Source organism: Cebus imitator, unplaced genomic scaffold (assembly GCF_001604975.1).
Source record: "Cebus imitator isolate Cc_AM_T3 unplaced genomic scaffold, Cebus_imitator-1.0 Scaffold132, whole genome shotgun sequence".
Taxonomy (NCBI): Eukaryota; Metazoa; Chordata; class Mammalia; order Primates; family Cebidae; genus Cebus; species Cebus imitator.
In genome coordinates, this window is record NW_016107447.1 from 3,080,343 (window position 1) to 3,092,702 (window position 12,360).

Below are 12,360 nucleotides of genomic sequence, written 5' to 3' on the forward strand. Positions count from 1 at the left end.
AGTTGAGATCGCGCCATTGCACACCAGCCTGGGTAACATGAGTGAAACTCCGTCTCAAAAAATAAAAATAAAAAATAAAAATAAAAATCCAAGTTTTGCAATAAGCAAAATATCTGAATAGATAGTTACAAAAACAGACAAACAAGTCACTAATAAGCACAGGAAAAGATACTCAACACCCCTGATCAGTAGGAAAAGGCAAATTAAAACCACCAGGACATAATATTTTTTTATGACATAACATTTTACACCTGGGGGAATAGGCAGACAGTGTCAAGGGTTCGCGTCATATTGTGTGAAGCAAGAGAGAACTCTAATATACCGTGCTGGTAAAATGTAAAATGATAGAACCACTTTGCAAAAAGACTTTGGTGAAACTTATTAAGTTAAATAAAAACCTACTCACTGTGCTAGCGACACCACTCCTAGGTATCTACCCAAGAGAAAGAAAAACGTATGTCCATGCAAAAGCTTGCATAAGCAAGTTCACAGCGGCTTATTCATAACAGCCCAAAGCTGAAAACAACCCAAATGGCCATCAGCATCAACAAGGTAAATGGATGAATGGTGGCATATTGATCGAATGAAAAGAAAAATTAGTCAGCAACAAAAAAAGGAACTACCAATAACATATAACACAGATGACTCCCTAAAATACAACACGGCATGAAAGCAGCCAGACACAAAAGAGCACTATCTCTGACTCCATTTACATGAAATTCTAGAAGAAGCAAAACTAATCTATCTTAACACAAAGCAGAAAGTGGTTCCTTTTGAGAGTGGATTTCCTAGAAAAGGGCATGTATGAGAATCCAATAGGCCGACAGCAATGTTCTGGATCTTGTGTTACACATTTGTCAAATTCAATGACTGTAAACATAAAGTCTGTGGGTTTTATTTTATGCAATTATACTTCCATTAAAATAAGGTTTATAGAAACGACACTCAAAGGAAGCCATGTCCTGCAGCCTTGAGCCATGTTAGATGTCAGCTCATACCTTAAAATAAACATGGTCACTGCCTCCTATTCACATATACTAGCACAATCTATACACAAGTATTCTCTGTATGAATTAAGAGTCTGATTTTTGATGAAGGGCGGGAATTTGTGGAACACACAGCATACTCTCTTTCTTAAAAGTCATCTAAGCCACTCACCCCCATTATAAATAATGCAGTTGTGCAAAATCCACTTTGCATCAGCCAGGAAGGCTTCTGTGCAGCCATACATTTTCTTTTTCGCGTTCTGGGAAGAAAAGCGATGGAGCATAATCACGGAGAGTCTAGACAAGCCACAGTCAGTGACTCCTGTGTCCCCACATAATTTTCCTAGCAGTCGTCTGCCAAATTAATTAGCGTTCTTCTACTCAGTTCCCAAGGAGATTCTTTTTAGCCTACAAGACACTGACTAAAGAATGCTTTCATTTTTCAGATCTATAACCCTATAAAAATGCACTCTTTGAATTTATTACAATAACTGGAATTTTCTCTTATAGTAGCTGTCATTTATCATGCAGCTTCTTCCAATCAACAGGGCATTTTATATATTTATACATTATTTATTATTAGTCTCACACAAACCTCACAATAACTCAATGAAGTACCTATCATACCCATTTTACAGAAGGGCAAACTGAGGTATACTAATGTTAAGGAACATATCTAAAGTTCCACAGCTCTTCATTTATAAAGCTAAGTTTCCAACTCCATCTCTTGAATGCCTTCTTTATTCCACCATACCATGAGAGTATGTGCAATTTCCTAAAAAAGACTGGATGTATGGTTTTGGAGTTATCAGGGAAGACAATATGAAGTAATGGTTCTTCCTTGTGAATGCATTTCACTGCCCATATTTTGCGGTGAACGGTCTGAAAATCAGCATCGGGATGATGTACACCATCTAAAGTGTTACAAGTGTAATTTGCAGCATGGAATTTTAGCATGAACTTTTAAAAACACCTTCAGGCATTCAAGAAACATCCTTATTAGTAGCTTAGGTCAAATTCTAAGAAGCTACATCTTTGCTAATCTGGAGGCTTTCCAGACACTTAATTTTCTCTTCTCCCTTCCTGCTGCTCTCATTAGCACCTTCAAAAGAAAGGGGAGGTAACGCTCAACACAATGAAAGCACTAACTCTTAGAAGCTATGGTTTTTGCAGGTAAAAAGCTAGAATCACGAAAGTATTACCAATGAATTTCAACATTCCATTGCAATCTTGGAAGAATGTTACAAAGGAAAGATGTTAGAGAATCAAGAGTTCTTCTATCCAAATAAAAAAGGAGCAACGAAAATGCAGAGAAACAATTTAAGATTGTTATGTCGAACTTGAGATAGAACATTGCCAGTGAGGGAAGACCCTTAGGCATCTCAACAACTGCTGGCTACAATGGTCAGGTTCTTTGACGGAGGCCAACCTTTTCCAATGTACAAAGGTCCATTGGATGGAAGATGTATTCCGCATAGTCAGGGTGCTGTTCCAAAGGAACGGGCTTCTGGAATGCGTCTGTCTATAAAAGAGAAGATATGCGCAAGAACGAAGCCATCATTACTGTGGAGAACCAAGCATTCATCCTAACAAATGGCCTGAAAAACAGAGACAGCTTCTCAGCTAATACAGTTCTAAAGGTTTCCATAAAGGCTGACCTTGGGGAGCTTCAAATTGGTCTACCTTCTAATTCTGCCTGGTGATTGATAATTATGAGCCCAACCGTGTTGCAGTTTTATTCTTGGTTTGGTTTTCAGTATACACTCAAGAAACAGATACTGTCCTCTTACATTAAGAGTGACAATTAGCCGGGCGCGGTGGCTCAAGCCTGTAATCCCAGCACTTTGGGAGGCCGAGGCGGGTGGATCACAAGGTCAAGAGATCGAGACCATCCTGGTCAACATGGTGAAACCCCGTCTCTACTAAAACTACAAAAAATTAGCTGGGCATGGTGGCATGTGCCTGTAATCCCAGCTACATAGGAGGCTGAGGCAGGAGAATTGCCTGAACCCAGGAGGCGGAGGTTGCGGTGAGCCGAGATCGCGCCATTGCACTCCAGCCTGGGTAACAAGAGCGAAACTCTGTCTCAAAAAAAAAAAAAAGAGTGACAATTACAATACGCACTGTAAGTTAAAAAGATGCTTTAACAAAATCAGCAACATTCTGCCCTGACTGATTTGACATCTAACAATTTACTTGAGAAATTAATGTCTTCTTCAATTTTTCTTCTTGGTTTTTAATTCTACAGGGTTGACAAGTCTGTGTGACTCATTCGTTTTGTAAATTGTCATTAGCACATATAATTAAGCCTATGAAAATCGAAAGTAATTCCTTGCCATACTCAACATAAAAATTCTATCATAGCAAAAAAAAAAAAAGAAATTCTGCAAACCAAACTTGCGTGGCATGAGGCATAACAAAAAAAATGAAAAAAATAAATAAATAACAAAAAAAAAGTAAACCAAACTAAGGCTATACCTTTTGCTTCCACTGAATGAGATTTTGAGATTTTGTTTAAAAGGGCCCAATTTGTTAATGGTTCTCAACTGAATGGTAGCCAATTGGCATGCTCTAAATTCTTTTATATTAACATCAACATTTCAGAATATAATTCAAAGCAAATTTTTTTTTTAAACAAAACCACAGTGATTAGCCCCAAGAATCTAAATTTCTGTATGTTAATGGACTTAGCAAACTCTCAAGAGGTATACAAAGGGTCACCACTAGCCCATATGGTGCCTCTGTGCAAATCGGATGGGGGGCACCACATCCACAAGTTTCTCTAGTTTCATCTCTAGGGGCCGGGCTCAGTGATTCACACCTGTGATCCCAGCACTTTGGGAGGCTGAGGCAGGAGGACCGTTTAAGGCCAGGAGTTGAAGACTAGCCCGGGCTACATAGTGAAACCCTGTCATTAAAAAAAAAAAAAGATTAAAAAAAAAGTTAGCTGGGTGTGGTGGCGTGTGCGTCTCTAGTTCCAGCTACTTGAGAGACTGCGGTGGGAGGATCGCCTGAGCCCAGGAGGTTGAAGCTGCAGTAAGCTATGATTTTACCATTGTGCTCCAGCCTGGGCAACAAAGCAAGCATGAGACTGCCTCCAAAAAATAAAAAAAAAGAAAAAGAAAAGAAAATATTCATCTATAGAAGAAAGGTCGTAATATGCTTATTATATTGTCAAAATAATAGTATTTTCAAAACCAAGTTATTTTTCTGCCATTTTCCTGAAAAGTATTATGATAAATATACAAACCACAGTGGCTATGGTATGACTGAGACTCACAGGTGGGGAACCGCTGTGAGGTACACAACTGGCCGGCCCAGCCCCCACATGCACAGTTTCCTCAAGGGGCAAAGGCTATACATTAAATCCCTCTCAAAATTAAAGGAACTAACCACATTCTCACCCTCTGTGGAAAAGTCACTGGTTGAGTTTGAAGGTTCCATCATTAAACCTTGGACATAAATAAACTGTGTTGTGCTCAGCTTCCTCAGTGAAATGGATTTTCCTAACTCCCATGGTTAAGCACAGAAGCACAAAGCTCTCCTTGCTGGATGTTGTATGAGGTTTCACTTTGCAGCCAATCAGAATTTTTATCCCCCTCAACTTTTACTATGTCATTGCCCAATTGATACAGTTTGGCTGTGTCCCCACCCAGCCTCATCTCGAATTTTTATCCCTACATGTCCAGGGAGGAACCTGGTGGGAGGTGACTGGATCAAGGGAGTGGTTCCCCCGTGCTGTTTTCGTCATAGTGCCTGAGTTCTCATGAGATCTTATGGTTTAAAAGTGTTTGACAGTTCCCACCCACTTCCTTCTGCTGCCATGTAACACGTGCCTTGCTTCCCCTTCGCCTTCCATCATCATTGTTTTCTGAGGCCTCCCCAGCCATGCAGAACTTTGAGTCAATTAAACCTCTTTTCTGGCTAGGCATGGTGGATCACACCTGTAATCCCAGCACTCTGGGGGGCCAAGGCTGGAAGATCACTTGAGGTCAGGAGTTTGAGACCAGCCTGGCCAACATGATGAAACCCCATCTCTATTAAAAATACAATAAAAAAAAAAAATTAGCCAAGTGTGGTGGCAGGCACCTGTAATCCAAGCTACTGGGGAGACAGAGGCACAAGAATTGCTTAAACCAGGGAGGCAGAGGTTGCAGTGAGCCAAGATCACACCATTGCACTCGAGCCTGGGTAACAGAGCAAGACTCCGTCTCAAAAAAAAAAAAAAAAAAAAGCCGGGCGCGGTGGCTCACGCCTGTAATCCCAGCACTTCGGTTGGCCAAGGCGGGTGGATCACGAGGTCAAGAGATCAAGACCATCCTGGTCAACATGGTGAAACCCCGTCTCTACTAAAACTACAGAAAATTAGCTGGGCATGGTGGCACATGCCTGTAGGCCCTGCTACTCAGGAGGCTGAGGCAGGAGAATTGCCTGAACCCAGGAGGCAGAGGTTGCGGTGGGCCGAGATTGCGCCATTGCACTCCAGCCTGGGTAACAAGAGCGAAACTCCGTCTCAAAAAACAAACAAACAAACAAACAAAAAACAAACCTCTTTTCTTCATAAATTACTCAGTCTTAGGCAGTATCTTTACAAAAGTGTGAGACCAGACTAATGTACCAATTAAACTTCTTTGGGACATACAGTGCTTACTACTACAACTGAGAATTAACTGAATGCCATCATAGCTGATGTGTGATTTACATACGCTTGAATCTGGGGACACAAGAAGGCCCAAAGAATACATTAGGTGCCTATAAAGCTACGCTATTAACAGAACAAAACAAACGTCACTACATTCATTTACACTTGTACCAAGAGGAACGTTCTTCTTACCCCTGGCTGTTTCATTTTCTGAATAGCAAACTTGAGCAGGTAGGATAATTGTTCAATGGTGAGCATTGTCATGGCTTTACTCTGGGTCTCGATGCATTCTGCTACTGTAATTTTCTACAAGTCAAAGTCATACACAAACGTCCAGTTAGAAAAAGAAATTACCATCCATGTACTGATTTCTATTTTTTCAGTCAACTCACACATAAAAAGCAATTCTCATCCAAATGAGACTTGCTGTTTCGCTTAGCAAAGAACAAAACACACCAGATCTACTGGAACAAAATGCACCAGATCAGTGGGTAACTATTAAAAAGCACATTCATCTATTTATTACCTTATCAGGAAGCATTTTTAGCTCATGAAGATAACATGATCTGAGGGAAGATGTGGGTAGACAGGGCCTGAAAAATCATTATTACAACCTTTAGGTTTCAAGAATGAGATAGGAAAGGGAAGGCCGGGTGGGCACGGTGGCTCACACCTATAATACCAGCACTTTGGGAGGCCGAGGTGGGCGGACTGCTTGAGCCCAGGTGTTGGGGACCAGCCTGGCAACATGGTTAGACTCCATCTCCACAAAAAAAAATACAAAAATTAGCCAGGCATGGTGGCACATGTCTGTAGTCCCAGCTACTCTGGAGGCTGAGAAGGCTGGAGCCCAGGAGGCAGAGGCTGCAGTGAGCCTTGATTGTGCCACTACACTCTAGCCTGGATGACAAAGCGAGACCCTGTCTCAAAATAATATATAAAAAAAAAAGAAAGGAAAGGCCACGGATGATTTCAGGGTGATTACTTCACAGGATGAATAATTATCAGCCACTTATCCTGATCCTCTTAAGGTTCTGAGCTGTCGTTCTGGAAACTGACAAGGCATTAATTCAATGACATCACTGATGGAAAGGGACAGACTTCCCTGCAGAAAGATTACAAGGGAAGGCAGTGGACTAATAATTCATTGTCCATCTCCCCGACTTTGAGCCCACCTAAGACATTGTGTCAGAGTACACAAGGAGCGCAACCTAACCTAACTGCCTATCTCCACGGGCAAGAGGTATCAGCTCATAAGGGAAATTCCCATCAAAGGAGAGACCCAGAGGAACGTCTGAAACCAGATTCTGCTATGAAATCTGGTACTATATCTTAAGGCTTCAGAATCCTTATGTAGCAGCAACAACAAAAATAGCAAATTCTGATCATGTCAGGAAACACTCTTTAACCATCTGTGTAGGGAGAGCTGAGAAAAGTTTTCTCCAATTAATTTGGATTCAGTTTCCATTTTTCACATCTCTGGGGCCTCCAAAAGGAACTCTCAGATGTGTCTCGTTGGTTGTCGAGGAAAAGGCCAACACAAGAGTCACTCGGAAGCTGAAAACAGTGCATGACGCACGCAGCTATTTGCTTAGCTACCAGAGCCTGAAACATTCAGTCTTCCAGTTGACTGCCATATCAACTCATCCCTGGGAGAAATTCAGGGACCTGAATCTTAGACACAGAGCACCTGTTTTGTTTGAATCTGGTTTGGTTCCAGGTAACTTATCCATAGCAAACACTAAGGCTGCCTGCCCAACTACCATTCATTCCCTCTCAACCCCCACTCCTTCTTCCTGGCAGGCAGTGCCTGGTTTGCACAAAACAAAAAGCACCAGATAAGCAATTTTCAAGGCTTTTTTTATACAAGGGACTGGTGATCCAATGCTAACCAATGAGCCCAGGGGCGAATCAGCTGGGGATGATGGACAAAACTTTTCTGCTTGATAAAGAGAGATGCAAGGAGAGACATCTCTTGGGATGTCTTTTGTGACATCCCAAGATGTCACAAATTTTGGGAGAATTTTTGTGTCTACACACATAATACCTGAACCCCAGCAGCCATCTTATGGCCATGGGAAACCTATAACCTCAACAATGAGATGGAAAAAGTGTGGCTCTGAACGACTCTGGCCTGGCCCTGCCTCTGTCTCCGAGTTCTGATGATAACAAATCCGTATTGTTTCAGCCACCTTCCATCAGGGACTAGTGCTTGCATTAACAACTATTACTTGTTGGTCAGGCCCAGTGGCTACACCTGTAATTCCAGCAGTTTGGAAAGCCAAGGTGGGAGGATCACATGAGCCTAGGAGTTCAAGACCAGCCTAACATAGCAAGATCCTATCTCTACAAAAAACGTATTAAGTAGCCAGGTGCGGTAGCGTGCACCTGTGGTCTCAGCTACTCAGGAGGCTCAGGTAGGAGGATCGCTTGAGCACAGGAGGTCAGGGCTGCAGTGAGCATGATCTCATTACTGCGCTCCAGCCTGGGCAACAGAACAAGACCGTGTCTCAAATAAAAATAAAAGAACTATTATTTGCAGGAAAAGCATCCTATCAGAGCCGCTATCATCTCTGCAATATCATTAAACAATTGGGAAGAGGTGGCCAAGACCAACAAAAATTGGCGAAGGTTCCAGATCCCATGCCAAATGTAGTAGATAGGGTCAGGCTCTGCGTGCAGAGGAGGGTGCCACTGTGCAATGCAAACTCCACATATTTCTCCATCTAGAATAACCCAAAGAGAACAGCAGCCACCTTTTGCCATATTAGAGAGAGGACGTCATCACACTGATTTGATGTCTACTTTCTTTTTGTGTATTTATTTTTCTTCTCTCCCTACACAAAAGCATAACAGACACTGACCTATAGCTTGCTTTTTTTTGAGAAGGAGCCTCGATGTCGCCCGGGCTTGAGTGCAGTGGCATAATCTCAGGGGCATAATTCCCGGGTTCAAGAGAATCTCCTGACTCAGCCTCCCAAGTAGCTGGGGCTACAGGCACGCGCCACCATGCTCAGCTAATTTTTTTTTTTTTTGTCATCCACTCCCCGCCCAGCTAATTTTTTGCATTTTTAGTAGAACGGGGTTTCACTGTGTTAGCCAGGATGGTCTCGATCTGCTGACCTCATTATCTGCCTGCCTCAGCCTCCCAAAGTGCTGGACCTACAGGTGTGAGCCACTGCACCCTGCCAACTTGCTTTTCGCCCTAGTAAAGATTATCTGGATCATCTTTCCATTTCACGCATGGAAAACTTCCTCATTTGAGATGGAACTCCAATGTACCTTTTTTTTCCTTTCTTTGAGACACGGTCTTGCTTTACTGTCCAGGCTAGAATGCAATGGCCTGATTACAGCTCACTGCAGCCTCAGCCATCTGACATCAAGCTATCCCTGAAGCTCACCCTCCCTAGGCAGCAGCGACTACAGACACACACCACCGTGCCTGGCTAATATTTAAAATTTTCTGCAGAGATGGGCATCTGGCTATCTTGCCCTCACAGGTCTTAAACTCCTGGGCTCAAGCAATATCCTACCTCGGGCTCCCAAAGGGCTAGGATTATGGTCACGAGCCACCATGCTCAGCCTCCAATGTATCTTTGAATCCAAGAGACATTCCACGTTAAATAATTGTGGAGGACAATTATTTAGAGATGACATTTTTATTTTCAGTGATTCAAAAGAGCACCAGAGTTGAGGGTCTCCAAGAACAGGAGCCACCTCAGAACAGTGGAAACCCTGATAACTGGCTTAATAAGGGTGCTTGGGCTTGCTACACAGGAGGCATACACACCGCCCCCACTACACCCCCGCACCGCTGCCCCCGGCTGGCTGCCTGGAAGGTCTCCCCAAAATGGCCTCACAGGTCACTCCTCTCCTTCATCAAGTCTTCCTCAAATTTTAGTGAGGCCTTCCCAGGCTACCATGTTCAAAATGAAAACACCTTGCCCCCTGCCCAGATTTCCTGTTCCCATCCTGAATTTGTTTTCTTCAGAGCACTTTTCTTTTGAATTCATGCTATAGAACATCATTTATTTTGGTTTTTGTCCTTTTCTGTTGGGGAAAAAAAAAAATGTGATTCATGCCTGTTTTGGGGCACTGTCACATCCCCAACCTAACAGGCACTTCAGCAATCCTTGTCACACAACAGAAAGCCTCAGCCGGCTACCACGGGGAACATGCAGTCAAACGCGGTCTTCTCAGCCGGGCCACTGCTGATGATTCGATGACGCAGCAGGAAATGGCATCCAAGAGGGAGAAGAACAGCACGAGATCTTTTTGAAATGTGTCAGCCGTTCATGATTTTGGAGTTAACTTTCAAAAAGTTCATCACAGAAGATTCAGAGACGACAACTGCTGATCTCCAAGCAATCCAAGGACTCATGAGGAGCCAGAAATAAAACTCCATGCAATTGTCTTTCCAAGAGCTGCAGTACTGCGGCCGCTGCCGATGATGGTCGAGAAGGGGGTGACCAGGATAGAACAGGTGGAAAGCAAGAAATTTCTCTTTTCCATCTATCTGGATTATTTGTAAATTTAAAAATAAAAAGAAGAAAGAGAAAGGAGAGGAAACGAGGCAGGTAATGCATTCATTCATCAGGAACTAACCTCACATTCAGGACAAAACCAGTCCCCCTCTGGTTCCGATGTCAGTCTCAGACACTTAGCGTGATAAACCCGGGGACAGAGCTCACAGCAAAGGACTTGGCCTTCCCGGTGACAAACCCAGCAGTAGAAATCATTCCGTCCATCCTGCGGTACAACATCAACAGGGTCTGTGGTGAGTGGCTGCTTCATATAGTAAAACGGACCATGTCTTAGTTCTGACTGAAATGTAGGCAAGAAAGACAGGTTTGGTTTCAAAACAAATGTGCATTCTCAAAAGGAATTTGAACAAGTACATCAATAACAACAAAAGAAAATTACAGCATTTCACAAATTCATTAAAAAGCCAAACTATTTTAGGTTAGTCTACTAAATACAGCATTAGCAAGTTGTTAAGTTTTATGAAGATTTTTCCTTTTTCTATTTTACGAGGCCACAATTGAAAGCTGGTATCTAAGAGTTACTAGGCAGGCCTAGCAGAATAGCACACTGGCTACAACCCAGATCTACCTGGGTTCAGATTTTAACTCTGTCATTAACGGTCATGCACCTTAACCACTCAGCTTCAATTTTCTCATCTGTAAGATGGAGGTGATAAGACCTAACACTTCATGGTACTGTGTTGGTATTAAAGGGATGATATAATGTGTGCATATTTATCAAAATGCCACCATACTAACAATGCTAATGTGGTTAGAAGCCCAATTTATAGAAGTCCCAATTTACAAAGCCAATGAAAGTGTAGCAGTTTGCCCTGGGATTCTTTAAATGACAGACATTTCGAGAACAGATCAACTGGGTTTGAGTCACCAAAAAATTGTTATCTAATTTTTAAGTTTACCCCCAATAAAGTGTTTCTGGGCCAACAAGAGGCTTCCTAAAGCCATGATTCCTGAATATCGTAGGTCCTTGTTTTTGCCAGGGAACCATGTCTCTTATTTGACATCAGCAATGGCAGAAAGATGAGATGGGTGGCCAATTCGGGGGCACTAGACTTCTTCCTGTCCCCAAATGTCAAGAGAAATACGTCTCTAACGATGTATGATGAAATCCAGCAAAGCCACACTTGAACACAAAAAGTCACTCAAAGGAAACTTAAAATGTCTATCAGAAAATATGAAATCCTGTTTAGGAAGTACACGTAAGTCCAGTGGGAAGGTTCAAAAAGACATGGTAATTAGCTGCGTGACCCTAAGAAAGCGACTCAACCCACTTTGAGCCTCAATTCCCTGGCAATAAAACCACGGAGATAATTTAGCCACAGCATATTACCTACCCTCAGGTAAATCTCACTATAAAACATGTTTCTTTTCTGTCCTTCAGCAAAACATGATGGTTTCCTCCATCAATATCTTCTATGCTGGTGAGATCCTGCATACTTTTTGATGATCTTACGAATGGGGATTTGCTAAATGGCTACCACTGGTACATAGGAATGTTGTCAGATTTCTAATACCGACCTCATATTTAGACAGTTCCAATAGTTTATTGACTGAAAATCCTATTACTCTTAAGTAATACCAGTTTTGCCTCTTCCTGTCTAGTACTTTAACATGACTTTTCTTTTTAATGGTTAAGACCTCTAGGATAACGTGCAAGAGTTGCCAAGATTGCAGGCACCCATATCTTGTTCCCAGCTTTTATTATGAGGTTTTCTTTTGTATTTGAGACAGGGTCTTACTCTGTTACCCAAGCTGGAGTGCAGTGGCATGATCTCGGCTCACTGCTACCTCCACCTCTGGGGCTCTACCAATCCTTGAGCCTCAGCCTCCCAAGTAGCTGGGACTACAAGTGAGCACCACCAGGGCCAAATAATTTTTTGGGTGGTTTTCTTTTTTTGAGATGGGGTCTTGCTCTGTTACCAGGCTGGAGTACAGTGGCACCATCTTGGCTCACTGCAACCTCCGCCTCCTGGGCTAAAGCGATTATTCCACCTCAGCCTCCCGAGTAGCTGGGACCACAGGCATGTGCCACCACACCCGGCTGTTTTTAGTTGCTTTTTTTTTAAATACAGACAGGGTTTTACCATGTTGCCCAGGCTGGTACTAAGGGTTAATGTTCTAAAATGCCCGGTATTTCCACAGTCCTTGGTGAAGAGCCTTGTAGATGCCTGTTTAGCATCTTTGTTAA

General features: G+C 42.6%; 1 protein-coding gene across 35 annotated transcripts in view; it reads right to left on the reverse strand.

Annotated features, from left to right (window-relative positions):
* Window positions 1–12,360, reverse strand: part of ZMYND8 (zinc finger MYND-type containing 8) — a 148,618-nt gene that overhangs the window by 77,242 nt on the left and 59,016 nt on the right. For 23 of the 35 annotated variants that reach the window (XM_017541353.2, XM_017541347.1, XM_017541342.2 and 20 more), the window contains 4 exons: window positions 10,234–10,452; window positions 5,821–5,934; window positions 2,416–2,508; window positions 1,159–1,246 (listed from right to left, as the gene is read on the reverse strand). In XM_017541353.2, the coding sequence (XP_017396842.1) occupies window positions 1,159–1,246; window positions 2,416–2,508; window positions 5,821–5,934; window positions 10,234–10,452 (514 nt within the window). The remainder of the gene's footprint in view (window positions 1–1,158; window positions 1,247–2,415; window positions 2,509–5,820; window positions 5,935–10,233; window positions 10,453–12,360) is intronic. The other 12 variants (XM_017541340.2, XM_017541357.2, XM_017541352.1 and 9 more) reach the window with 1 other exon arrangement.